General features: G+C 42.1%; 1 protein-coding gene across 7 annotated transcripts in view; it reads right to left on the reverse strand.

Moving 5' to 3' along the window:
- Nucleotides 1-3,656: 3,656 nt before the first annotated feature.
- The window catches only part of LOC140489493 (MOB kinase activator 3B), a 168,165-nt gene continuing 144,368 nt past the window's right edge, over nt 3,657-27,453 (reverse strand). For all 7 annotated transcript variants that reach the window (XM_072589016.1, XM_072589018.1, XM_072589017.1 and 4 more), the window contains one exon: nt 3,657-10,299. In XM_072589016.1, coding sequence (XP_072445117.1) covers nt 10,270-10,299 — 30 coding nt within the window. In that variant the 3' untranslated portion in view covers nt 3,657-10,269. The remainder of the gene's footprint in view (nt 10,300-27,453) is intronic.

Genomic DNA, 27,453 nt, shown 5'->3' on the forward strand with positions numbered 1-27,453 from the left:
CATTGTGTTGTGCTGCACTGCACCCATTAACACCATTGCTGACTCATTCTTATCCTGAACAAGCTTTTATACAACTAATTCCCTCTCCCCTGTTATGCAGGGACCATTAGAACCCAGGCCCAGTGAACTTGTGGCCAGAAGAGGCAAGCACCAAAGACCCCAGCTCCACCTCTGAGGAGGAAACTATGCACTCTTCCACTGTCAAACACCTTAGATGCTGACACCATGGACATTTTTCTAGATGAGAATCAGGAGCACAACATTGACATGTCTCTACATCTGATCACAGCAGAAACTCTCAGGTCCCTGGCACTCAGAACACTGCCAGAGACCAAGAATCTGCTCAACCTCAGGCAGAATATGATCCAGTAAACTGGTTGGAAGGTGGGAGGAGTCCAGCCATATGATTAGCTCTATACTGTTTTCAGCATGCACTGTCTGACTGTCTACATGAATAGCATGGTGATTGCCATTCCCCAAGTTTAGCACACACATGTCTGCCAGAATTGAGCACAGACCTGGACTCCATTGCTGTAGCCTTTGGTGTGCTCAGCATCAATGGGCAGGAGTGAGAGAACTCAATCAATCTCTAGGTGCTCCTTCCTCTTAGGGTGAAAAGTTGGTAGCAGTAAACATACAGACAGAAGAGGATTCACATATACCTTCCTTTTGGAAGAAGGTTCCTCTCAGGACTCTCCAGAGATGTCCAGTTCCTCCATCACCCCACTGCCCATGATACTGAAGCCTGCAGAAGTCTAAGCCAAAGAGGGTGAGTCTATATCTGGACAGGACATTCTCAGCAGGGCCCAAACACCCAAGAGGATGACCAGTCGAGTCTTCCAAGCCAACAAAGGCAATTATAGAACAGGCTTCCTCCATCCCTGCTGCAGACCCATTACTACAGTCACAGTGGAAGTGAAGGGAAAACTTACTGAGGGTACATTGGTAATGAGGATGACATTCATTGTAAATAATCAGGCACTTCTCTAAATATAGTGCAAATCCTGCTCCAACTGATGGTACAATTTGATGATGACCTATGGTGTCTTTAGTTTGCACCTGTCTTGTGTCTCTAGTAATTGGAAACAATGACAATAAACTGGGAGAATCAGAATCTGGTGATTTTCCTGGGAAAGTTCCACCCATCATTTCTAAGATGTATTGCTATCATGAGAGAAAGAAAATTAGTGAAATGCATTGGAGCTTTAGTGAGAACTTCTCAAAGCTTAGCTTTGCACACTGCATGTTTTCCAAGGAACGGTTTTCCGGCTTTATAAGGAACAATGAGTATCCCAATGGAATCTCTCTCCATCTACAACTTGTGGAGGAGAAGGAGTAAACAGAATGTATGTAAGTCAAGCTCATATCAGTTACTAAGTTTGTATGACTCCTTCCATATCTGCAGATAAGGTAGAAATGTTGGAGAAGAAAATTTCAGAATATGGGCAAAAACACAGGCCCTTTTCACTCCACACTTCACATAAGAAATGTTTGCAGTGGACTAGATGAGAAGATTGTAAAGATGTGACAATGGATGGCAGTTCTGCACTTGAGCAGTTCGGTTGGTACAGTATTCCTACTTGGTGTCTTTCTGTTGATAAAGCAGTCTCAATATAGCTCAAATAGTGAGGGTTTTTCATATAGCTATGTATGTAAGGAAATTGTGGGTTGGTGGAGAAAACATGGACTGGGAGGTGTTTTTCTCAAAGCACAGTTCACACTTGTGTCCAGCCATCAGAATGTCTCTCATTTTCAGGAGGGCAACTATAATAATAATAGTTGGACCAAGTTCCCTCTTATCCCATAAATGGATGAGGGTAAAGCAGTTGATGTGGTGTATATGGATTTCAGTAAAGCGTTTGATAAAGTTTCCCACATTAGGCTATTGGAGAAAATACAGAGGCATGGGATTGAAGGTGATTTAGTAGTTTGGATCAGAAATTGGCCAGCTGAAAGAAGACAGAAGGTTGTGGTTGATGGGAAGTGTTCATCCTGGAGTTCAGTTACTAGTGGTGTACGGCAAGGATCTGTTTTGGGTCCACTGCTATTTGTCATTTTTATAAATGTAGAAGGATAGGTTAGTAAATTTGCGGATCACACTAATTTTAGTGGAGTTGTGGGTGGTGCAGAAGGATGTTGCAGGTTACAGAGGGACATAGATAAGCTGCAGAGCTGGGCTGAGAGGTCACAAATGGGGTTTAAAATGGAACAGTAACAGGAATAGAGAGTACTGGGCTAATGGTAAGATTCTTGGTAGTGTGGAAGAACAGTGAGATCACGGCGTCCATGTGCATAGATCCCTGGAAGTTGCCACCCAGGTTGACAGGGTTGTTAAGAAGGCTGTGTGTTAACTTTTATTGGTAGAGGATTGAGTTTCAGAGCCACGAGAACATGCTGCAGCTATACAAAACTTTTGTGCAGCTGCACCTGGTTTATTGCGTACAGTTCTGGTCACTATTATAGGAAGGATGTGGAAACATTGGAAAGGGTGCAGGCAGGATATAACAGTGACCTCAACAGTCATGTGCTAGAGATTGAAGGAAAGATGGAATAGTCAGTATTCATGACAGATGTACTTACAGAGAACATCAATTTGGACAATACTAAATTTAGAAGAATTGGAAAAAACGATCTATCAAGAGTTTGACGGTGGTCACTCAAATAAGCACGGTGGCTTAGTGGTTAGCACTGCTGCTTCAGAGTGCCAGGGATCCAGGTTTAATTCTACCCTCAGGCGACTGTCTGTATGGAGTTTGCACATTCCCCCCCATGTCTGTCTGCATGTGTTTCCTCTAGGTGCTCTGGTTTCCAAAGATGTGTGGTTTAGGTGGATTGGCCATGCTAAATTGCCCATAATGTCCAGGGATATATAGGTCAGGTGGATTAACCATGGGTAATGCAGGGTTACAGGGATCGGGTAAGGGGTGGGTCTGGATGAAATACTGTTCAGAGGTTCGGTGTGCACTCAATGGGTCAAATGGCCCCCTCCCACACTGGAGGGAGTCTATGAGAAACCATTATTGCCCACAAACTATCAGAGACAAGAACAGCAATCACACACAGTGCAGACAGAATGTCAAATGACAAGCTTCATGGCAGCAAAAAAAGTTAAAGCAAAGCTGTTGATTTCTTCACAGGGCCAAAGGAAGTTTGTCTTTTGTATTCAAATGAAATTTGCAGAGCAACTAGTACCATACTAAGAGTTATACCTCAACCTGGTGTCCAAGGCCACACTTCACCATGTGTCGCCTCTTGGTGTTCTGAAAAGTTGCTTGCTCTAGTCAACAGAGCTGCCAGATCTGCCATCATGGCTGCCACTTGCCTCTTCTGGACAGGCCGCTACCATTTCTGAAGTGTTTAGCAACTCTAGTTGGACACCAAGCTTGCACCTTGCCCAACTTTGAACAGTGTCACTGACACATACTGTGGACCCAGGATGACCCAGATATTGGATACCTGATCCCACGCTGAAAATCCATCTTTAATGTATGTCCATATTAAGTTTTACCTTCTAACATTAATTCACCAGAAACAAAATATACTCTTTAACAGTAAAACAGGGGTTTAGCACACAACATGCCACACTTTTCATGCCAAAACGCAGTAGTTCATAGTAGTAAAGTTGACATTCAAAATAAAGCACATTGTCACAGAGGTTTAGTTTAAAATAAAATTTTATTTAAGTAGGACATGGGAAAGCAAGTTAAATAAATCCCTCTTCATCAACACCTCAACTAAATACAAATCAACTTTGTGTGATTCAATAGAACTGAATGTAAAAAAAATCCAATCGCTTTGTTCTAAATGCAGAAACATCTCGATTTTAATCACAATTAATCAAAATGAAAACATAATCAAAGAGTAGATCTCCTGATTTTTGAATTTCAGTTTTGCCAGAGTCAGAATCACAAGTTGTTTGAAGCCTCAGACCATTTATGAGATTATTGATCAAACTTTAGTTAACTCACCAATATTCTTTTTGATGAATTCATACAATATTTGCAAAGCAGATGGTATTGTTACAAGGGGGAGATGTACATCATTGGCTGCAACCCTCCTCTCTGGAATTCTCTTAAAATATAGCATGGGGCCTAAAGTTTCCAGTTAATACAGAGAGAAGGTTAAATTTCATCTGTGCTAAAGAGGGAATGGATGTGCTATATTAGGATTGCAATATAATAAATGTAGAGATTTTGGGGTTTTATTAAGTGTAATACTATTTCATCCCTCAAGATTAACTTTAGGCTCATTAAAATGTAACTCTAGAATCAGAAGGCTTAAACCTGGAAAGGTATCATCAGCAAGCAAACAAACAAAAAATATTTTGTTATCAAATGTTGATTTCACAAAATATTCCATTTTATCACAGAAAACAAAATTGGTGGTTAAATTCTAGTTTATTACTGGGTCATAGTATCAACATTTAATTTCCAAAGAAAATTTCAAACCGTTTAGTTGCAAAACACAGTTTGCTAACATACATCATGTCTTTGCTGTATGTTCTTACAAACTTCAGTAATATTTTAGAGAACATGAAAGGGATGAAATTTTCCATTATAATGAAAAGACAAAACTGTAGATTATCTCCATAACTTGCTAACAGAATTGTAAGAGATACACATTTAAAATACAGTAAGCCTTAATTTAAAGTTTTCTCCTCTAACATTGTTTCACTTTTACATCAGTAAGTTAATAGCACGTGTAATTTTGTAGAGCATTGCAAGATTCGTTTTAATGCAGTTTCCAGCATGACCCAGTTGGTGCCCCCCTCTTCCTGACTTCTAGCGTGAGAACTTTCCTCCTCTTTCTCAATCTTCAAGTTGCAGCCTATCTCTATTGTAGCCTCATCTTCATTCCAAATCTACCAGTTGCAACCTCTTCCCCACTGCAAACTTTCTAGCTGTGGCCTCTTCTTCCTTTTTGACTTCCCAGTTGAGGCACCTTGCCATTCCCCAACTTTGAGTTGCAGATACTTACTTTTCCAAAACTCAATCATGTATCATTTCCCCCCTTCTCTCGCCCTATTTTTTTTATGATCTTCACAGCTCGTCTTGTCTCAGTGCTCTTCTCCCAAACCTTTTCTCTCAGCGTGAGTTCAAGAGAGGAAAATGTAGAGTGAAAGCATTTAAAAACGCATGGATTGTGAAAGTCTCAGCATTTTGGAACCGTCAGAATGTGCACATCTATGACACTGGAGCTCCATTTAACAATTGAATCTGGATCTTGAAAAGCAGCGCACGTCTAGGAAAGGGGAATAGTGCGTGAGTTGATCAAGGATGGGAAACACACTGCAAATTGGAGGTTGGAATTAGGGGACATGCCACATCTTGAAGGTTGAGGAGCAGGGACAGACTGCAGTGACTTGGAGAATCAGGGAGCAGGAGGTTTCGGAAGCAGCATGGCCAGTATGGATGAGGCACTGTAAGTGGAAAGTTGCACTTTTATTCTATACTTGTAAACCTATTTTAGTCTCAAAAGTTTGATTTACTGATATCTTTTCTGATAAGGATGATTCTACAGAGCATGTGATGGTTCATGTTTCACTTAAAATCAGTGTTTTCAGGAACATATCCATAACTTTAAGTGAAGACTTACTGTTTGTGGAAAAAAAACAGAAAATGAAAATCCTACGAAGACTCAGCAGGTCAGGTAACATCTGTGAAGAAAGAGAGACAGCTTCATGATCTCTGTCTCACCCACTATTTCCAGATATTTTTGCTTTTATTTCAGATTTCCAGCATCCAAGGTTTTTGATTGAAGAGAACTTGTATTTACATCATGCTTTTCATAACCACATAGAGTCCCAAAACAGATTACCAATTAAATACTTTATTAATTGCAAGGAGCAACAAGCATTCTCCTTGTATCATTCAAAAACTTTCAGCCTCACCACACTCTTTAAACATTTCTATTGTCATCTACTTGGTTAAGCCTTCTCAGAATCAATCGTAGAATGGTAAAAGTCCTGACACAATGTATGGATCTGCTAAAATCTTAAGTTCAATAAATAAGCATTGTACTGGATAAATCTCAAGTTGATCTTAAAGCATCTGTTGCTCCTTATCACTGTAAAGAACAGAACATAAACAAATAAGTCAAAAACATTTTTTTTTTCTGATTAGTGAGGGGATTATTATTGATTCAAATGAGTGTAGTGAAGGAAAGTCACAATCTTAGCAAATGTCTGCTGGTGGCTACCAAGAATGCTTTCAGTATGGCTTGACCATCATTCCCACATAGCTAGCCTTGGAAACTACTTCCAACTAGACCACTTGAAAATCAGTGTGTAAGAAATCTGATGACCAAACATAATTGCTTACCATGTTGCAATATCTTTTTTTTTACAATGGACTTGCTGGCTTACCGAGTTTTTTTTTTCAGCTTTGGCTGGTACAGAATATGCAATTGGCAGTGATGATTTGTCTAATGATTTCCATCATCTGGTTGCATTCTTACAGCCACCTTTCAGTCTGCCATTCCAATTGTTTCAGCATGCTGAAAAACTAATTTCCTCAGCATAAAGCTGCTTCTTAGAATGTACCTAGAAATAGCCACTTAATGCGCTTTCAGAACTTTGAGAAAACATGTCAGGTTGGTTAGCAAATTAGAAATGTTCAGGATTTTGAGTCCTTGGCAGCATAGTTAAAAAGTTGACTAAAACATAGGAAACACAGGGAAGGCATAGCTGGGCAGTTCATAGGTTAGAGAAAAGTTCAAAGTGGTGTTTCCCAGAGATCAGTGTCAGGACTCTTGCATTTTTTGACTTATATAAATGACTTGGAGATGGATGCCAACAGAACGATGCTGATTAACTTCAGAGTGACAATGACAAGTTGGCCAAATGGACACTCGCCTTGCAGATGAATTTCAGTGCAGAAAAATGGGAACTAATGCCTTTTAGTAGAAAGAACCATATAGACTCAATCGTGCAACTTTAAGGTGAGACCAGGAGCAGAGGGATCTCAGAGTTCACATGAATAATCCTTTTAGGGTAGCCAGGCGAATGGAAACCATTGTTATGAAGGCTTATAGGATCCTTGGGTTTATCAATAGAGGCATAGAGTACAAAAGCAAAGAAGTGATGCTCCTCTACAAATCATTAGTCAGACCACATTTGGAGTATTGTATTCAGTTTTGAGCACCTTATTTCAGAAAGGACATTAAAGCCCTAAAGAGAATGCAAAGGAGATTTACAAGAATGATATCAGGAATGAGGAATTTCACTTATAAGGCAAGATTAGAGAAATTAGGTCATTCTCCTTGGAGCAAGGACGCTTGAGTGGTGACTTTACTGAGATGTTCAAAGTTATTAACAATTCTGACAGGGTAAAAAAGGATATTCTGTTTCCACTATTTTTTATGTCAATAACTAAAAGTAGTAACGCACTTTCTCCTCCTCTCACTCCTATCTGTCTTGTTAACAGTCTTGAAATTGTGACCTGTCGTAATTGACAGATCAACTAGTGGAAACAGAATATCCTTCTTTATGCAGAGAGTTGTTATGATCTTGAATTTGCTGTCTGGAAGAGAGGCAGAGGCAGATCCATAGGAGATTTCAAAAGAGAACTGCATATATATTTGAAAGTGATGAAGTTAGAGGGCTTTGGAGATAAAGCTAGAGAATGGGACTAGCTGGGTAGCTCTTTCAGGAGCTGGTGCACACATGATGGGATGAATGGCCTCCTTCTGTACTGCAGATTCTATGATTCTATGAATTTAAAGGTAAGAAGCACTATGAAGCAGATCTAAATTCTATTGAGATTTTACAAAATACTGACAGCTCTAAGCTCAAATTTTTACATCTCTTATTTATTCTGAGTCTATGCCATCCGAGTGATAACAGGAATGTCTTCTTTGTGATTATAAAGCTCCATTTAATACTGAATGCTACTTGAACGTAGCTAGTAAGGAAAATCACTGATATCGAAGACTGTGAGACAATGAGAAATAGTGGCATATGAAGCTGTTTGACTTACTGCTGTGGAACAATGGGAAAGGAACTTGGTTTGAACCAACACAATTAAATTATAAAAGAAAACATTAGAAATCTAAAGTGAAAACTGATAATACTGAAAACCCTCAGTCAGCCAAGCAGCATCTGTGAAGAGAGGAAGGTAGGATTAACCTTTCAGTTCACTGACTACCTATCAGAACCAGAAATAAAGCAGACCAACAGCTTGTGAGGAACAAAGTGAAAATATTCAGATAGATTTTATTAACCTGGCCGGCATTCTGAGATCCGAATGATTGCTCCAATATGGCCATCAAATTGCCCCTCACACACCACTTGCACATGGTCCATGATGTCAGCTGGTCTTAACAGATTGCGGGAGTGTCCGTACATTCATCGCTGATGTCACTGCGGTCTGTGCACAGTAATATCAGCACCTGCACATACACTGATGCCACCCACTGTGCGTCCTATCTGGAGCAACTATTGAGGAAGGGACTGATGGCAAGGCAATGGGAAGACTGGAGGACAAGACGCCAGGCGAACTGGAGGCAAGACAACTGGGGAGATGGTGGTGGGGTGGGGTTCGGGGAGTGCCAAGGAAGCTGGGGTGAAGTGGAGCAACCCATCCCCTGCTGAGCAACTATCTGCCATTGTGTGAAGGGCAGTGGACAGGCTCTATACCAAACAGTATTTAGAGCACATGCAGTGTAAGTCCTGGTGGTGGACAGTTGCTTGTTTGTCAGATCTATAGTCAGTGAGTTTCTGGCTAGGTGGACAGAGCATCTGGATTGGACAGCATGTAGGTCACATACCCTGGAAAATAACTCAAAACAGAAAATGCAGAATAGGTTCCTGGCAGCAATGGGCACTGCATCATCTCGTGGTGGTGTTCATAATAAACTCAGCCCTTCTCAGATTAAGTGATAATGTGAGTGAGGTGTACAAAACATTAAAAGGATTCAATAGGCTAGACATTTAGAAACAATGTCTCCTATTGCATAAATTGTAAAACAGAAAATAGATCCAGAAAAATAAAAAGATTGGAAGTAGGGAAATATGGAAAATTCAATTAAAGGCAAGAGGGCTTGAGTGGACTGGGAGTGTGCTGGAAATGAAAAGGGAAAGGTTGTACTGATGTTGAACTGCTTTTTCAATAGACCTTTAGGTTTGATTCCCTTTGCTGTGTTAGGTTGGTTAATGTGCACTGGAGCAGGAAGAGAAGCTTCAATTAACCTCACGCTAAGTAAGGAACCAGAATCCCTGCATCTAATTATTGTAGCCTGTAGAAACTGCATACATATGTCAAGAATGCGTATGACAGAATTATTGTCATCCATCATTTCAGATTGCTCTTAGCTGCTGAATTTCATGGATCAGATTTTTAATGGCAAGAGTTATGTGGCTGAATGGGAAACCATTTGCTGCAGTGTACCCTGAGGTCTGTGGGATTTTACCTGTTGGACCTGGTCTGCTAGAGACTCCCACCTGTACATAATGGGAAGCCTGAGCTGGATGGTGGGCAGAAGAGAGATTTCAGCCAACAGCATACTAGAGGAAACAACCCCTGGCAAACAGGTCAGTATAGGAAGGAGAATAAGAACTACATGCCAGTGAGCATATCAGAATAAAGGAGAATAATAGTGAGAAAAAGTAGACAATCAGAATGCTCATTTCACTGTCCTTTAGCATTGAGGGGTGACATGAAACTAAGTGAGTATGCTGGGTTTGTCTCAGTTTCGAGCTAGTAAGTAGTTCTGTCAACTCCAATCTCTTCAAATCTGCTACTTTGTGCACCCAATTCAAAACGGAAACTTTCATCTGGTCATGAAGGTAGATAGATTTAAAGGCAAACATAGAAAAAGAGAGTTTTTAAGTTTACTGCAGGACTCAGTCTCTCTCACTGATCATTTTATGATGATAGGTATGGGCCATTAACTATGCCCTAAATAAAACTGATATCAGCTGTCAGACTGAAGTCTGTTAAACAATACATACTGATGCACTGGATTGTATATACCACTTGCAGGCAGTGATCCAGTTTAAGTCAAAAGCTGGACTGCTGAAAAATTAAAAGGGAACAAGCAGTTTAAAATTACAGAGTGCTTTTCATAATACCAGTTTGAGACAATGTTTTCAGTATTCAGACATTTTACCAACACAAATACACAAAAATTGCCTGAGGTTGCTGTTGGGCTTTATCTGTTTTTGAAGCATTAGTCCCAGTGATGCAGATGCAAGCAGAGGAGACAGCTGATGTATTGCTTGCAGGTTGATGCTTGCTGGGTTCTGTAGTTAACTGGAATCTCTATAACCGTTTAGTGGCATATCCGTGATGTCATCTCTTTCTGAAAACCAGAAGAAAGACATTTTATGACTTAAAACATTGATTAAAATTTGAACAAAGTTTTCCTGTGCGGTTGAATTAATGAACCTTGGGAGACCAAACAAATCCAATTTGAACAACATCCATGAGATCATTAACATAGAATCACAATAAAAAGGTGTCAGTATTTCCCCCTCCAACTCTATTTTGATTTAGTCCCTACCCTCCCCTTCACTGTTTTGATCACACAGCATTGCCCTTTGATGTGAAGGGCAGTGCTTGTCACTGGCCACTCGGGTGTTTTCCTATTTTCCTGGTGGTGGATATCAAATAAAGATTCGTACACCTTGTGTTTCTCACTGTCTCACACCTACACACACACACTCACACACACACACCATGGGTGCTGAGGAAAAATAAGTGTGGGGGTTTAAAAAAAAAGAAAAAGAAAAAAAGAGAAAAAAAACTGGAGTGGATCACACAGCATTTAAAAAAAAAATAAAAGGGTATCAGTATTTCCCCCTCCAATTCTATTTTGATTTAATCCCTGCCCTCCCCTTCACTGTTTGATCACACAGCATTGTCCTTTGATGTGAAGGGCACTGCTTGGCACAGTCTATTCAGGCGTTTCCATTCTTCCTGGTGGGTGGAAATTTGAATAAAGATTCGTGCACCTTGTGTCTTTCACAAGAATGAAAAAAAGAAAAAAGAAGAAAAAAGAAATAAAAAGGTCTCAGTCTGCAATTTCAATACTATTCAAGAATAAAGTGTTCATTTTCAATATTCACCGGCAGTGGAACAGAAATTAGTGAAGCCACACATAAGAAGGGGGTACCAGATTTGAGCTCCACCCTGTGTAGAGTTCAGGATTTTCATCCACTGTCTTTAACATTCATTCCCTTCATAAAACATACATAGTGGCAGCAATGTGTATTGTCCACAAGACACAATACAATAACTGACCAAAGCTCCTTCAACAGCACATCGAAACCTACAACTTTTGCCACCTAGAATAAAAGGCAGCTAATGCATGAAAAATTCCCCTCCAAATCACACACTAATCTGACATGGGCCTATATTATCAGTCCTCTCATTCTGGGTCAGAATCCTGGAATTTCACCCCCAAAGTGAGGGTGTACAGCATCATATGAAGGAGTTCAAGAAAAGAGTTTACAACCTTCTCAGGACAAAGAGATGACACATAAAAACAGACCTATCCAGTTATATCTTGATCCCATGAACATATAAAAATAAGTGCTGAATATTATGACAATGCAGGGTTTCCTCACTTCGGCATCAACCTATATAAGTACTTGGTTTCTGGAGTTGGACTTGAACCATCTCAGGAACTTAGCACACACAAGAGATATGTTAGGCTGAGTAAAGAAGAATGGCTATCTGGTCACTGGAAGCAGAAGAGGTGCTGGTAAGAAACCACTAAATAGCTTGGAGGGAATTGAATTGGAAACAGAAAAAGAACATGATTTTAAAATTCCATAATGCAGCCACTAAATAATAACTTAGCATAATAGGTCTTTTATCACAGAACCCTAGAAATGTACAGCACAGAAAAAATGGTATTCAGTACGGTTGTACCAGTAATGACTCTTTCCAAAATCAATAACGCTTTAACCTGCATTCCCACTTTTTGTCCATAAGCCTGTATGTCCTTCATTCTCGAGAACGTGTCCAACTCCCTTTATAATATTGTTTACAAAGTCAGCTCCCACCACACTTTTGTTTAAGAATTTCAGCAACTCTCTGAGGGAATATCAATTTCTCCATATGTTGGATGACCATCCCAAGTCCTCCACCAACTCAGCTGTCCTTAGGCTTATTGAGGACTAGTTCTTAGCTATTTAAAGCTCTCAATCCACCTTCCTGCCATACATATCTGAACAATGCAGGTGGGTGAAGGTGCAAAGCCACTTTTACAACATAGTTGTGTGAAATAAATGGGAGAGGGAAGGATGTATCATTCAGGAGAGGCATCCTGTGTCCTGTGTACATTGCTAAACTCCTTTGTTCCACCCTGCCCAGCCTTTAAAATCGATTCTCCCATGTACCTGTATTTCCTCCCCTGGGTGCCTGACTCCTTTCCACCTAGAAGTTCCTGGGATAAACCTAGGTCCAACAACATCACAGCCTCCTATTGAGTTCTGGTGCTGCTGGGACAGTGAAAGCTGCCAGTCAGTCAGATTTACTGACAGTAATTGCAAGTGGGACTTCCTATCCACTGAGGCCCAGAAATCCAACTTAAATTTAAGGCCGTCACCATGCCCCTTTTCTGACCTGATCCAGTGTGTTAATAGTTAGACAGTTTGGAAGTGAATGCAGACCTTCATCACTCTACTAGATATTTTCCAATAACTTTATATCATTGACCCAAAGGAAATCGTTTATTTTCTCTATCTATCAAAACCTCTCATTGTCGCTGTGCTGCCACTTCATGTGGGGTTGTGTTAACCTTTTAACAGCTGGTGAGAGTAGGTGAGCTGTTGAAATTAGCTATTTACAGAAGTGAAAGCAAGTGTCTGGCTTTACGGGGATGTGGTCAAAGCTGACTGTAGCCTTGCTCCAAATTGATTGTGCAAAGATGTTTGTGGATTTCTGTCACTACCCAGCTGGTGGAGCTCAAACCATGAGCAATTTCGCATCATAAAGAAAATATGTCTCCAAAACTTTCAATCCTGCTTTTAAGGACATTCACTTATTTTTCAACAAAAGGTAAAATGCTTTTACAATGAGAGTTAAAATTAGATGCTGTAAATACCTGAAGGATAATGTAATGCACAACTAGGAATTCAAATAAAGAATAAATGTGAAAAAAGATCTTTAGCAACTGTGGAAAAGAACAGCTGAAGTTTGGAGGTGGACTGTTCAAACTAAGAGGAGAGATGAGCAAGTAAAGTAATATAGGTTCCAAGAAAAGGGGTGCAGACCAGTAACATTAAACTAACCATTCTCTCTACAACTAGGTAGCACCTTCTCGGTACTGATCCTCCAACAGTATAGCCCTCCCTTACTACTGTCATTCCAATGATACAGCATTCCTTCAGTAGTTATTCTCCAGTAGTGCAGCACAGTACTGACCCCCACAACAGTGTAATATGCCTTTAGTCCTGACAACACAGACAGTGCAGCACACAGTTAGTCCTGACCATTCAACAGTGCAGAACACTCTAAGCATTGACTCTCCGACAATGCAGCACACCCTCGGCACTGAGCCTCCAACAGTGCAGCATGCACCCAGCACTGAGCCTCCAACAGTGCAGCACACCCTCGGCACTGAGCCTCCGACAGTGCAGTACACCCTCGGCACTAAGCCTCCAACAGTACAGCATGCACCCAGCACTGAGCCTCCGACAGTGCAGCACACACTCAGCACTGAGCCTCTGACAGTGCAGCACACACTCAGCACTGAGCCTCTGACAGTGCAGCACACCCTCGGCATTGAGCCTCTGACAGTGCAGCATACACTCAGCACTAAGCCTCTGACAGTGCAGCACACACTCAGCACTGAGCCTCTGACAGTGCAGCATACACTCAGCACTGAGCCTCCGATAGTGCAGCACACACTCAGCACTAAGTCTGACAGTGCAGCACACCCTCGGCACTGAGCCTCCGACAGTGCATCACACCCTCGGCACTGAGCCTCCGACAGTGCAGCATGCACCCAGCACTGAACCTCTGACAGTGCAGCACACCCTTGGCGCTGAGCCTCCGACAGTACAGCACGCCCTTGGCACTGAGCCTCCAACAGTGCAGCATACCCTCGGCATTGATTCTCTAATATCATAGCAGACCGTCAATACTGACCCTCTGACAGTGTGGCACTTCCTCAGAACCGATATTCTGACAGTTGGCCATTCTCTGAGTTCTGGCCCTAATCGATAGAGCACATGCACTCAGTACCTCTTCTGGAATGGGTGAAAGTGAAGACTGCAGATGCTGGAGATTCGAGTCAAGAGTGTGGTGCTGGAAAAGCACAGCAGGTCAGGCAGCATCCGGGGAGCAGGAAAATCAACGTTTCAGGCAAAAGTCCTTCATCAGGAATATGATTTCATCTTCTGGAATGTCAGCCTAGATTTTTGTGCTCAAGTCCTGGAGGTGATTTGTAAGATCAAGTGAGAGTGCTACCAAGTGAGTCACAGCTGACGCACTGAGCTGCAATTTCCTGGGGGGGATCCCAGCCCATTGGCAGGGTGTCATGGATGGAGACTGGGGTCTGTCTGCTCTCGAAGGGATCTTTAAAACCAGGACGACAATTGTTTTGGAGGGGGCCTCCTAAATGTGTACCTCCACATTCACAAGTAGGGGGAGTTGGGGGAGTGTTGGCAGGATGAACCTCTGATTGGATCCAATCAGAGGACTCACAGATCAAGAGCCCTGACAACCCCACTGGAGGGAGGTGGACTGAGAGAGGTCAGGGACAATGGGAATGCCTCAGTATTCTTTGAAGTGTGGTCTGAATTGAAAGCTATGAGGACTGAAGCCTTAAGGTGCCTTAGACATGTTTTGACCATGGGAGTGATCTCTCCCTCTCTCTCTCTCATACACACACACTCCATTGAACTGGTTGTCAATTCCTGTCATGGGGGAGGATCTAATCCTGAACCATCACAAATAGTTGCCAAACTTGGTGGGATGGGCAGTGAATCCTATTCCCTTCACATCCCATCTGAGAAAAACTCTTGGTAAGAGGAATGTGACTAAGTATCATTTCAACTGCCCCAATTTTCTGACATTGCTCACAGACTTCATTCAAGCCAACCATCATGGGGCTGCAAACATTCAGCTCATTGAAGCTGGCCACAGAATTCTGGTTCAAATCTTGAGTTGATAAACAGCTGGTACAGTGACTAAAGTGGAACTCAAACAATTAACAAAATAAACAATGCACTAACTGGTGTACATTAGTAAGAATGAAAAGGGCAATGGGTGGAAAAAAGCTGTGATCCTTTGAAATAATAAAGTGCATCTGCCCACACAATGCCAGACAATAAGATTGGGTGGTGAGTTTTGTCAAATCACTATAGTTAGTGTGGGCTTTAATTAAAAGCTATGTAGTGCTCTGTTCACCTAATCTTGGAAACCTCAACTGAAACAATCAAGCCTTTCAATTTCTGAACTTCCTGAAGAGAGACAGATCTGACATGTAAGAGTTATAATCTTGGGATAGATCAGTCTTTGATCCATGATAATGAAAACAAAGCATGCAAATATACACAGTTGTTTACCAAGAAAGAAGCTTACCTCTTTTGATGGGCAAGATCTTAAGACTGTGTGGAAGAACTAATTATAAACTGATGCAATATGTGGTATGATGTAAGAAGCTGCTTCACAGTTAAGAGAGATTATGGTGGATTAAAGCAGTACTTCAAACCTTTGTTGCTGGAGTACATTTGTCTTTAACAGGGCTATCTTCTCGACCACTCGTTTCTCTGCCATAACAACCCCTTTGCTATCCCGCTTCCCCCCCACCCCACCCCCACCCCCAAACTATTTCAACCACACCATCCGTGCTCGATGCGTAGGTATCAGGAGATTTGAAATCAATGATGAGGAGGAAGGAAAGTTTCTGGTTACACTGAGTATCCCACCAGCACTTTTCCATCAAAACGAAGGGGATACTATTCCATTTCACGGAGTAGCTTGATTAAGCGGAGCTGTCTGCACTGAAGGCTTCAACTTCAGAAACATAATAATAAATATATTAATATTTATTTAAAAATCCTGCCAACTCACTGGGTTAGATATGGAACAACTAAGCAGTAAACCTGCTGATCTCAACTAGGAAACTGGGCCTCTGCATTCTATGGCAATATCATGGGAAATTAAATGTGCCAGGGAAAATAAAGTAGGCATGTCTTTGGACATATTTCTACTTTATCCATATGGGTACACCGACTGTCATTACCTTTGAGAAGATGAACCAACTTCTTGAACTGCTGCAGTCTACATAGTGTATGTGCACTCAACATGTAGTATTAGAAGAATGGTGTCTTTGTAAACTGATTAAACCTCATTTTATACAGTGAACTAGAGAATAGGATATTACTGTCAACGTAGATGTCCGGATGTCAATAAATAGTAGATGGGTGAGTTGTGAATCTCCTCCTGTATTTTATGGGCGGCAACAAATTTTATGCCTTCAACCAGGGCTGGCATCCTGTTAAGCATGGCTGATCGGACAGATAGCAGCCAAGCAATGGGTAGTGCTGAGGCAAGGTGTGGTCCAGGGGCCTCATGCAAGCAGGCAAATATATAAAACTAAGGTGAAGCTAGAAGGCTATCTGTCTGGGATCATTGTTGGGGTCACTGAAGCTATCTTCCTTGCTTGTAGTCTTTTAACTACCTCCTAAATACTACACCTACACTGTTCCTAATGGCCTCATGACGGAGGAGGTTAAATCAAAATGGTTTTCTGGACTCGGCAAGATGCGGCGATTCTGTAGATCTGCTGTGGACAGCTCTGCCTAACAGCCAAGGCATACCGGTGTTTTTTGCCATTTCTTGCCAAGTTATGTGGTGGAATTATTAGTTTAAAACCTTACAGAATACATATTTGTTAATATTTGGGAGTGGGAAAGATGCCAAAGGGAAAAGGAGCGTGCAAACAGCAGCAGGAAGGACACTTCCCTGCAGCACCTACCACACCAGAGACAGCAGCAGCAGCAGCCTCTCCTGAACCCCCCGGGGACCTGACAGACTCACAGGAATTAGCTGCGGCGGTGGAGAGACTTACCTTGAAAGTTGGGGCTGCGATTGAAGAGATCCGTGGGGAGATTCGTGCCCAGGCCCAACCTATTGCATCCATGCTGCAGAAGCATGAGCAGGAGATCCAGGGCCTTGGGGAGTGACTGGAGAAGGTGGAGGGTTGAACTACAGCCTTGGAAGCTGCGATGGAGTCCTCATCCAGTCGAATCCAGGTGCTGGAGCGAGAGGTGCGGGCCTTGCAAGACCATATCGACGACCTTGAAAATTGAGGTCGGAGGATAAATTTCTGAATTGTTGGGCTCTCTGAAGGTGAGGAGGGTGAGCAGCCATTCAGCTTCTTTGAAAGTTGGCTGCCGAAGTTTTTTGGCCTTCACATCGAGTCCAGCAGGCTGTAGATTGAAAGGGCTTATTGGGTTACAGTGCACAGGTCAGGTCCAGTGCAGTGCTTAGTCCTAGTGCACTTCCACTCATATAAGGACAAGCAAAAAGTCATAGAAGCTTCCAGATCCCTGTACAAGGGGTGAAAAATCATGTTTTTCCAGAATTTCTCTGCAGCTTTAATTCGAAACAGGAAGTCCTTCGATGAAGTTAAAAAGAGGCTGAGGAACCTGGGCATCCAGTACTCCATGAGATACCCCGCACTGCTCCATTTCAGCCACAAGGACTCAGTTTATACATTTGACTCAGCGGATAAAGCTAAAAACTGTGTAGACACTTTACAAAAGACGGACTGGCCTGAGGAATACGGTTAATGTTTGTTCTCTTTTCCTTCTTTCCCCATGTTTTCCCTTCCTTTTTTTTATTCCTTTCTTCCTCCCTAATAATTCCCTTTTTTTTGGAAAGGGGGAAAGAAACCTTGGTATAAGTGTTTTTTTTTAATAATTGGTTTTTCTGATGGGAAAATTTGTGGATGTTCTTCGTTGTCTCCCCCCTTTTTTCTTTGTTTGTTCTGTTTCTTTTTAGTCACAGGTAGGGGTGACATGAAGCCAGGGATGGATGGAGTGCTCATCCTGGCTTTGTCTTTTTTCTGTTGATTTAAGGATCCTCTCCCTGTTTTTTTTTCTGGCCTAAGACTGGGGCACAGTTCGGGTTTGAAGGAGCTATGAAGGAAGGGATGGGTAGGGTTAGTGCCCCCTATGTGCAGGGGGAAGAGTCTTCCATTGAAGGTTTTATAGTTGATTTTCTTTGTAGTTATAGTTGTTTATAGTTATGATAGAGTAGTTTTTGTATATATAGTTCTTCGACTCTATGAGTCTTTATTTACTTGTGCTCAGTGCTTTATAAGCAGGGTTCTTCCCCCGAGGGGTTCAAGGGTCTTTGAAAGGGGATATGGCTAAGTGTCTTATTAAATGAAGCACCTGGAACATTAAGGGAAGTCATTCGCTTGTTAAAAGGAAAAAAAGTGCTTTCTAGTCTTAAGAGGGAAAGGGTTGATATCGCTTTGTTGCAGGAAACCCATCTTGATGATGGGGAACACCTAAAATTACAACAGGGGGATAATGACAGGGTATTCTCTTCATCCTTTACAGTAAAAGTAAGGGATTGGTGGTACTTATTCAGAAAAATCTTCCATTCACATTATTAGAGCAGGTGAAAGGCCCGGGTAGAATGGCCGTATCATTTTTACGTCTTCGAACAGTTTAGGTTGGGTGGAGTCTTTGTTAGGTGGGTGGAGGTTTTATATAGTCACTCTCTGGCTGTGGTCATCACCAATGGGGTGAAGTATGGGAATTTTAGGATTGGTCAGGGTAGTCGGCAAGGCTGCCCCCTCTCACCGTTGTTGTTTAGATTGGTGACAGAGCCACTGGCAGAGGCCATTCCTCAGAATGTCCACATAACCACTCCGGAAGTGGGATCGAGGGCACACAAAATTACACTGTATGCAGATGATGTTCTCCTGTTTTTATCGCACCCGATGACCACCGTGCCCCATTTGATACAATGTATCAATTCATTTGGGACTATTTCAGGATATAAGATTAACCTTGCAAAATCGGAGGCTATGCCTTTGGAGAACTTTGAGGTCGCCCTAAGTTCCCTTTTAAGTGGTCACAGGCAGGGTTCCAATACCTAGGCATTTTTATTATCCCCAAGTTTGATCTGTTATTTCGGACTAACTTTGCTTACTTACTCGACAATATTAGGCGAGATCTCCAGAGATGGAAGGCTCTTCCAATTTTGTGGCTGGGCCGAATATCTTTCATTAAGATGAATGTTCTTCCTCTTTTGCTTTATCCCATGTGTATGCTCCCTATAATATTTCCCAGGTCAATGCTGCGAAAGCCTATGAGATGGTTTGGTTCCTCTGTTTGACATTATGGGCCACCCCTCATCAAACTTACTAAATTGCAATTGCCTCAAGGAGGGGGAGGAGTTGATTTCCCAGACATCAGGAGATACCAATTGAGTTCCCTGCTGTCCTTTATCTGTGATTGGACTGGTAACGATCCAAACTCACTATGGCTGGATATTGAGGCCTCCCAGGCAAAGTGCCTTCTTATTAACCTGCTGTTCATAGATGAGGACAGTTATGGACGACTGCCATAATCCCATTGTCATCAATACAGTCAAGGCATGGAGGGCGATGCATCAGAGTGAGGGTTGTTTATCCAAGACTTCGCCACTTACACCTATAGTTGGCACGCCAGGGTTTCAACCAGGGATGATGGACTTAGGGTTCAAACGATGGGCAGCGAGAGGAGATTCTAGTTTGGGAGACTTGTTTGAGGGGGGAGGTTATAATGTCTTTTGAGCAACTGAGTGGCAAGTACGGGCTGACCAGCAGAGATCTTTTCCATTTTTTTCAGGTTCGGGATTTCATCCAGAAGAAGACTACGCTTCTCACTAAGCCCTATAAGCCCGATACAGAGAGGTTGTTGCTACGTTCCACAAGCACCCTTTCGGTTAGTGCCATCTATTGCCTGCTGGATGGCAGGGACTGGCAGGATATTAACCAGTTATGTGAGGTCTGGGAGCAAGAGTTAGGAGATTTCTTCTGAAACATGGGAAAACATATGGGAGAATGCTTGAAAGATCTCAATCTGTAATAGGACATGCGCTACGCAGTTAAAGGTTCTACACAGGGCTCATCTGGCACCAGACCGTCTGGTGAAGTTTAAAAAAAGGGGCATCTTCAGTGTAAAATGTGTAGGCAATCTTACCCATTGCTTCTGGACATGCCACAGGCTCCGTGTTTATTGGAGCGCTGTGGTGGGGGGAGATAGGGAGGGTTTTGAGGACTGAAGTCAAGTAGACCCGATATCTCTCCTCTTAGGTCTACCGAATTTACCATCTTTAGACGGGCATGGGAAGAAACTATTTAATATTCTTGCACACTGTGCACGGAAGAATATTCTGATGAACTGGGTGTCTGAGAACCCGCTGGGCTTGCTGGGATGGCAGAAATTACTTATGGAGCACATTCCCTTGGATTCTTTTAACAATCATGTTGCACCACACAACAGACCATTTTTATTAGACATAGCAGCCCTACTTGAGGTATTTGGAGATAGGTTTGTCAGTTATCTTAATTAGGGTGTTTGTTTAACCAGGATGGTTAGGTTTATCAAGCCCTGGGCCCGGAGGGGGGTCTCCTGAGTTTTTCTAAACAATGCTTCTGTTCCTTTGTTTGGGAGCTTTGCACCGAGCATAGCTGTTCTGTATTTTGTGATTTTTGGTGTGCTTTTTGCTTTTTTTTGTCTACTAGTTATTTACTTATTTATTGGTGTTGCTTTGCTCAGTGTTAGGGTTTGTTTTGTATTGTAGGGAAGGTTAGTAGTTAGTAGACAGTCGTTGTATGTAATTTGTGTTTTTTTTCTTTTTATTATACTTATTTGTTATTGATTGTATTTTTTAATAATTTGATATGTTTGTAAAGTTAAAAAAATTGCTAATAAATATATTTACAAAACAAAAATAGTTTTCTGTTATCTTATTAGCCCCATCTGTCTTCCAACCACAGAGGGTGGTACGTGTATGGAATGAGCTGCCAGAAGAGATGGTGGAGGCTGGTACAATTGCAACATTTAAGAGGCATTTGGATGGGTATATGAATAGGAAGGGTTTGGAGGGATATGGGCCGGGTGCTGGCAGGTGGGACTAGATTGGGATTGGGTTGGATGGGCAAGGATGGGTTGGACTGAAGGGTCTGTTTCTATGTTGCACATCTCTATGACTCTATGACTCTACAGGGCCAGATACAATTCAAACTTGAGAGTCAGGAGATACGGGTCTTGTATTTGACAAGATATCACATGCAAATCATTTTAGCCCCATGACATTGCCATGGGAATTCCTTAGGATGGTGCCCTAGGCCCAGACATCTTCAGCTGATTCATCAATAACATTTCCTCCATATAAGATCAAAGTAGAGAATACTTTCTGATGCTTAAACAATGTTTGGCACCATTTGCAAACCTCAGATGCTGAAGGTGTCCATGTCCACATGCAACAAGAACTGAACAACATTCAGGCATGGTTTGATAAGTGGCAATTAACATCTGTGCCACATAAGTACCAGGCAAAAGCCATACCTAACGAGAGATATTCTAACCATCACTTTTTGAACTTCAATTACATTACCAACATTGAATCTCCCAGTCAACATCCTCATTATAATTATTGACCAAACATTTAATCAGGAGAAAGTGAGAAATGCAGATGCTGGAGATTAGAGTCAAAAACTGGAGCGCTGGAAAAGCACAGCGGGTCAGGCAGCATCCAAGGAGCAGGAGAGTTCATGTTTTGGGCATAAGCCCTTCATCAGAAATGTGTGGGGGGCAAAGAGGACTGAGAGATAAATAGCAGGTAGGGGTAGGGTGGGGCTGGGGGAAGGTATCTGGGAAGGTGATAGGTAGATGCAGATGGGGGTGATGGTGATAGGTCAGAACGGAGCATGGAGCGGATAGGTGGGAAGGAAGATGAACAGGTAGGACAGTTCAAGAGGGTGATGTCGAGTTAGAGGTTTGGATCTGGGATGAGGTGGAGAGAGGGGAGATGAAGAAACTGGTGAAATCAACATTGATCCCATGTGGTTGGAGGGTCCCAAGGTGGAAGATAAGGCATTCTTCCTCAGGTGTCAGGTGGCTAGGATTTGGTGGTGGAGGAGGTCTGGGACTTGCATGTCCTTGGTGGAGCGGAAGAGGGAGTTCAAATGATCGGCCACAGGATGGTGGGGTTGTTTGGTGTGTGTGTTCCAGAGATGTTCTCTGAAATGTTCTGTGAGTTGGTGTCCTGTCTCCCCAATGTAGAGGAGACCACATTGAGAACAATGGACACAGTAGATGAGGCGTTTGGATGTGCAGGAAAATCTCTGCAGACATATAAAGAGCAGATGAAAGGTTGGGAACTGACATCCCAACTTTCCAACTTGTCAAACCTTCTTCAAAAGCCTCTTCAAAACCCAACAATAGTACTACCTAGATGGTCAAAAGCATCAGACCCACGGGAACATCATAAAATCACCTCACACTCCATCCCAGTCCTGATCTCCACACCCCAAACTCACCTCCACCAAACAGGGTCCCAGATACTGATCTCTACTCCTTCCCCCTCTTCCTGAGATCTGATATCTCCCTACCTTTCGACCGTGACCCCATGAACCTATCTGTATGTGTATATGTGATCTAAAATGCATCATAATGAGCATTAGCTGGTGTCAGCAAATACAACCTTTAATTTTACTTTCCTCCATTCCCTCTTCTGGTCTGAGTTCCTCTAGTCGAAAGTGTGAGAAGGCAGCAAGTTCAAAAGCCCATTGTCAATGTTCACCTCCCCCCGAGTATAGCCTTGGTCAGCTTGTCACTGATATTTAGTTACCCTCCCTCCCCCAACTTTGCTGACTGTTTTGGTGAGCAAAGTTAAAAATCACACAACACCAGGTTATAGTCCAACAGGTATATTTGGAAGTACTAGCTTTTGGAGCGCTGCTCCTTCATCAGGTATCTATTAGCTATTAGCTATCTGATGAAGGAGCAGCAGTCTGAAAGCTAGTACTTCCAAATATACCTGTTGGACTATAAACTGGTGTTGTATGATTTTTAACTTTGACAACCCCTGTCCATATTGGCACCTCCGCATCATGTTGGTAAGGGTATGGAATGTTTCCACATTATTATTGACAATTCATACATAACTAAAAATTGAAATTCCCAAGTGTTAACATTAAGGGCAGTTTTATTTATGGTTTTCCTTCTTGGAAGGATTCACAAATGGTCAAGCCAAAGCTTGAGATAAAATTTTAACTCACTCCAATCCCAATCACATGCAAATAGTTAAAATTGAGCTCATTATTGTGTTTAATGTCTGTCATTCAATAATTAAATAACAGCAGAGAGTCAATAGGGAGGTAAAAGTATAATCCAGGGTTCAAATACATCAAGTTAACAGAGAATTTGTGATGTGGAACCTGAATGGATATAACCCTAGTGAGCTACCAGCCTGTAACTGAATCATTTGGCTGTTAATGACCATTTAACGTCATCATAACAGGAGAAAACAAAGCTCATGTTTTATGATCAACAAAAACAATGAGATTGAATTACTGCTGCATCAATCACTGCTAAATTCTAGCTACTTCAAATTTAATTTGATAGAATTAACTGATATATAGCAGGCATCATGGACGGTGCAGTAGAAATAAATAAGTCATTATCGAGGTAGCAATATGGAATATTCCATGATATTTGGTATGGGCTCCCACATGACACAACCAACTCACAGTTTTCTGATTGGAATCTAATATGAAAACAGATGACAGGATACAGAGTCATAGAGTCAAACAGCACAGAAACAGACCCTTCGGTCCAACTCGTCCATGCTGATCCGATTTCCCAAACTGAATCCTTTGCATTTGCTTGCATATGGTCCAGATCACTCTAAATCTTTCCTATCCATGTACCTGTCCAAATGTCTTTTAAATATTGTAATTATATTCTCCTCTACCACTTCCTCTGGCAGTTCATCCCCATATATGCATCATCCTCTGTATGAAGTTGTTGTCTTTCAGGCCCCTTTTAAATCTTTCCCCTTTCACTTTAAACCTCTAGTTTTGGACTTCTAAACCATTGGTTATTGACCTTGGCTATTCACCTTAGCTATGCGTCTCATGATTTTATAAACCTATATAAAGTCACCCCCTTAGCCTCCTATGGTCAGGGAAAAAAAATCCCACTTATCCAGCAACTACTTATTACTCAAATCTTCCAATCTGTAACGTTCTCGTAAATCCTTTCTGCATCCTTTCCAGTTTAATAACATCCTTCCTACAGCAGGACGACCACAATTGTACACAGTACTTCAAAACTGGTCTCACCAATACCTTAACTGCTGCAATATGGCATCTCATCTCCTACACTCTGAAGTGAAGGCAAGCATGCCAAATGATCCTTCACCACTTTGTCTACCTCTGATGCCACTTTCAAGGAACGATGTACCTCAACGTGTTGGTCCATAGTTCCCTGGCTTTTCCTTTGCAGCCTTTCTTAAATAGTGGCACACCATGGCTGTGATGATGCAAACATCTCTCTTAGGGGCCCGGCAATTTCTTCCCTAGGTTTCCACAATGTCAGGGATATAATGATCAGATCTCAGGGAAGTATCTATCTGAATGTGTTTTAAGACCTCTAGCACATCCTCTTTTATAATGTGGATCTTTTAAGACATTACTACTTATTCCCCTGTGTTCCCTCGCCTCCATGTCTTTCTCCACAGTAGATACTGATGCGAAATATTTGTTTAGTATCTCACCCATCTCCTGTAGTTCCACATACAGATGGCCTCGTTGATCTTTAAGAAGGTCTATTCTCTTCCTAGTTACTCTTTTGCCCCAAATATAGGTGTAGAATCTCTTTGGATTCTCCCTAACACTAAAAGCCAAAGCCTTTGTACCCTCCTGATTTCCACTTTTCTTTGAGTTTTTTTTTAACCTTTTGAGTCCTACAGCACAGAGACAAGCCCTTTGGCCAAACTGCCTATGCCGACCAAAATGTTCATCAACGCTTACCCCATTTCTCTGCACTTGGCCCATATCCTTCTAAACCTTTTCTATCCATGTGTTTGTCTAAATGCCTTTTAAATGTTGTTAATGTACCCAACTCAACCACTTCTGCTGGCAGTTCACTCCACATGCGTACCACCCTCTGTGTAAAAAAAAGTTGCCCTCAGGTTCCCTTTTATTTTTTCCCGTCAAACCTTAAACTGATGCCCTTTAGTCCTTGACTCCCCAATACTAGGAAAAAGACTAAGTGCATTCACCCTATCCGTGATTCTCAGGATCTTATACACTTCTATAAGATCTCCCCTCAGTCTCCTACACTCAGAAGAAAAAAGTCCTAGCTTGTCCAACCTCTCCCTATAACTTAGACTCTTGGCTACATTCTTGTAATTTTTTTCTACACTCTTTCCAGTTTAATAACATCCTTCCTCTAGCAAGGTGACTAAAACTGATTACAATACTCCAAATGCAGCCTCACCAACATCGTGTACAACTACAACATAACCTCCCAACTTCTATACTCAGTGCCCTGACTGATGAAGTGTGCCAAAAGCCTTCTTCACTGCCCTGTCTACCTGTGACTCCACTTTCAGAGAACCGTGCACCTGAACTCGAAGGTCCCTCTGATCCATTATACTCCTGAAGGGCCTACCATTCACCATGATACTCCTACCTTGATTTGACTTTCCAAAATGCAAGACCTCACACTTATCTATATTAAACTCCATTTGCCATTTCTCGGCCCACTTCCCCAGGTGATCGTGGTCCTGCTGCAAGTTCTAATAATCTTCTTCACTGTCCATGATACCTCCTACTTTAGTGTCATCTGCAAACATATCATGCCTTGTATTCTCACCCAAATCATTGATATAGATAACAAACAGCAATGGGTCCAGCACTGAACACTGAGGCACTCAACTAGTCACAGGCCTCCAATACCACGAGCATTCTTCTACTATTACCCTCTGCTTTCTACCATCAAGCTAATTTTGTATCCAATTTACCAGCTTCTTCAGATTCCATGCGATCTAACCTTCCAGAGCTGCCCACCATGTGGAACCTTATCAACGGCCTTACTGAAATCCATATAGACCACGTCTACTGCCCCACCTTCATTAACCTTCCTGGTCATTTCATCAGAGAACTCCAACAAATTTGTGAGGCATGATCTCCCACGCACAAAGCCATACTGACTATTCCTAATCAAACACCGTCTTTCCAAATGCATACATATATTATCTCTCAGCATCTTCTCAAGTAACTTACCTACCACAGATGTTATTATTCCCAGGTTTTTCTTTACATCGCTTCTTGAATAAGAGCACAATATTCGCTGCCCTCGAGTCTTCCGGGACCTCACCCCTGGCTAATGTTGATGCAAAAATATCAGCCAGGGCCCCTGCAAATTCTTCTGTCACCTCTTATGGTGTTCTTGGAGAGATCTGGTCAGGACTAGGACATTTATCCACCTTCATACATTCTAAGACGTCCAATACCTCTACTGTGATATGAACTGTCCCCAAGATATGACCACTAATTTCCTCAAGTTCCCAAGTCTTCACGCCTTTCTCCATGGTAAACACAAAGAACCTCACCCATTTCCTGCAGTACTTATGTGTCCCCTTTGGTCCTGAGGGGTCCTATTCTCTCTCGAATTATTCTTTTTCTGTTAATATACTTAAAGAACCTCTTTTGATTCACCCTAATCTTCTCAGCCAAGATTATCTTGTGCCTCCTTTTCACCCTTCTGATTTCCTTCTTCAGTGAACTCCTGTATCCTCTATATCCCTCCAGGGATTCCCTTGATCCCAGCTGCCTGTACCTGAGCAATACATCCATTTTTATGGTCAAAGCCTCAATATCTCTTATCATCCAGAGTTCCCTCTTCCTGTCAACCTTGCCTTTCATCCTCACAGGAACACACAGACCTTGAACTCTAGCTATCTCACTTTTAAAGACCTCCCACTTGCCAGAAGCCCCTTTGCCTACAAACAAACTACTCCAATTAACCCCTGCAAGCTCCTGTCTTATTTCATCAAAATTCACCTTGCCCCAATTTAAAACTTGAACCATAACTATTTTAAAACTAACAGAACTATGGTCACTGGTCTCAAAGTGCTTCCCCACTATCACCTTCAACACCTGTCCTGCTCTATTTCCCAAGTGTAGGTCAAGTTTTGCTGATTTCAGAGTAGGACCCTCTGTATGCTGCTTGAAGAAATTTCCCTGAACACACTGAACAAATTCCATCCCATCTAAGTCTTTAACACTCTGGCAGTCCCAGGCACTTTGTTAGGAAAATTAAAATCCCTGACTATGACAACCATATTGCTCCTGCAAGTCTCCCCGATCTTAAGTGTACTCTAATCCCCCTACGCCCCCCAAGAGATTGACTTGATCCCACCTCTCCATTCCTAACATATGCCTCCTTCCTTTTTATGACCGGAGTCTCAATATTGAATT

This window comes from Chiloscyllium punctatum, chromosome 2 (assembly GCF_047496795.1).
Source record: "Chiloscyllium punctatum isolate Juve2018m chromosome 2, sChiPun1.3, whole genome shotgun sequence".
NCBI classification, from domain to species: domain Eukaryota; kingdom Metazoa; phylum Chordata; class Chondrichthyes; order Orectolobiformes; family Hemiscylliidae; genus Chiloscyllium; species Chiloscyllium punctatum.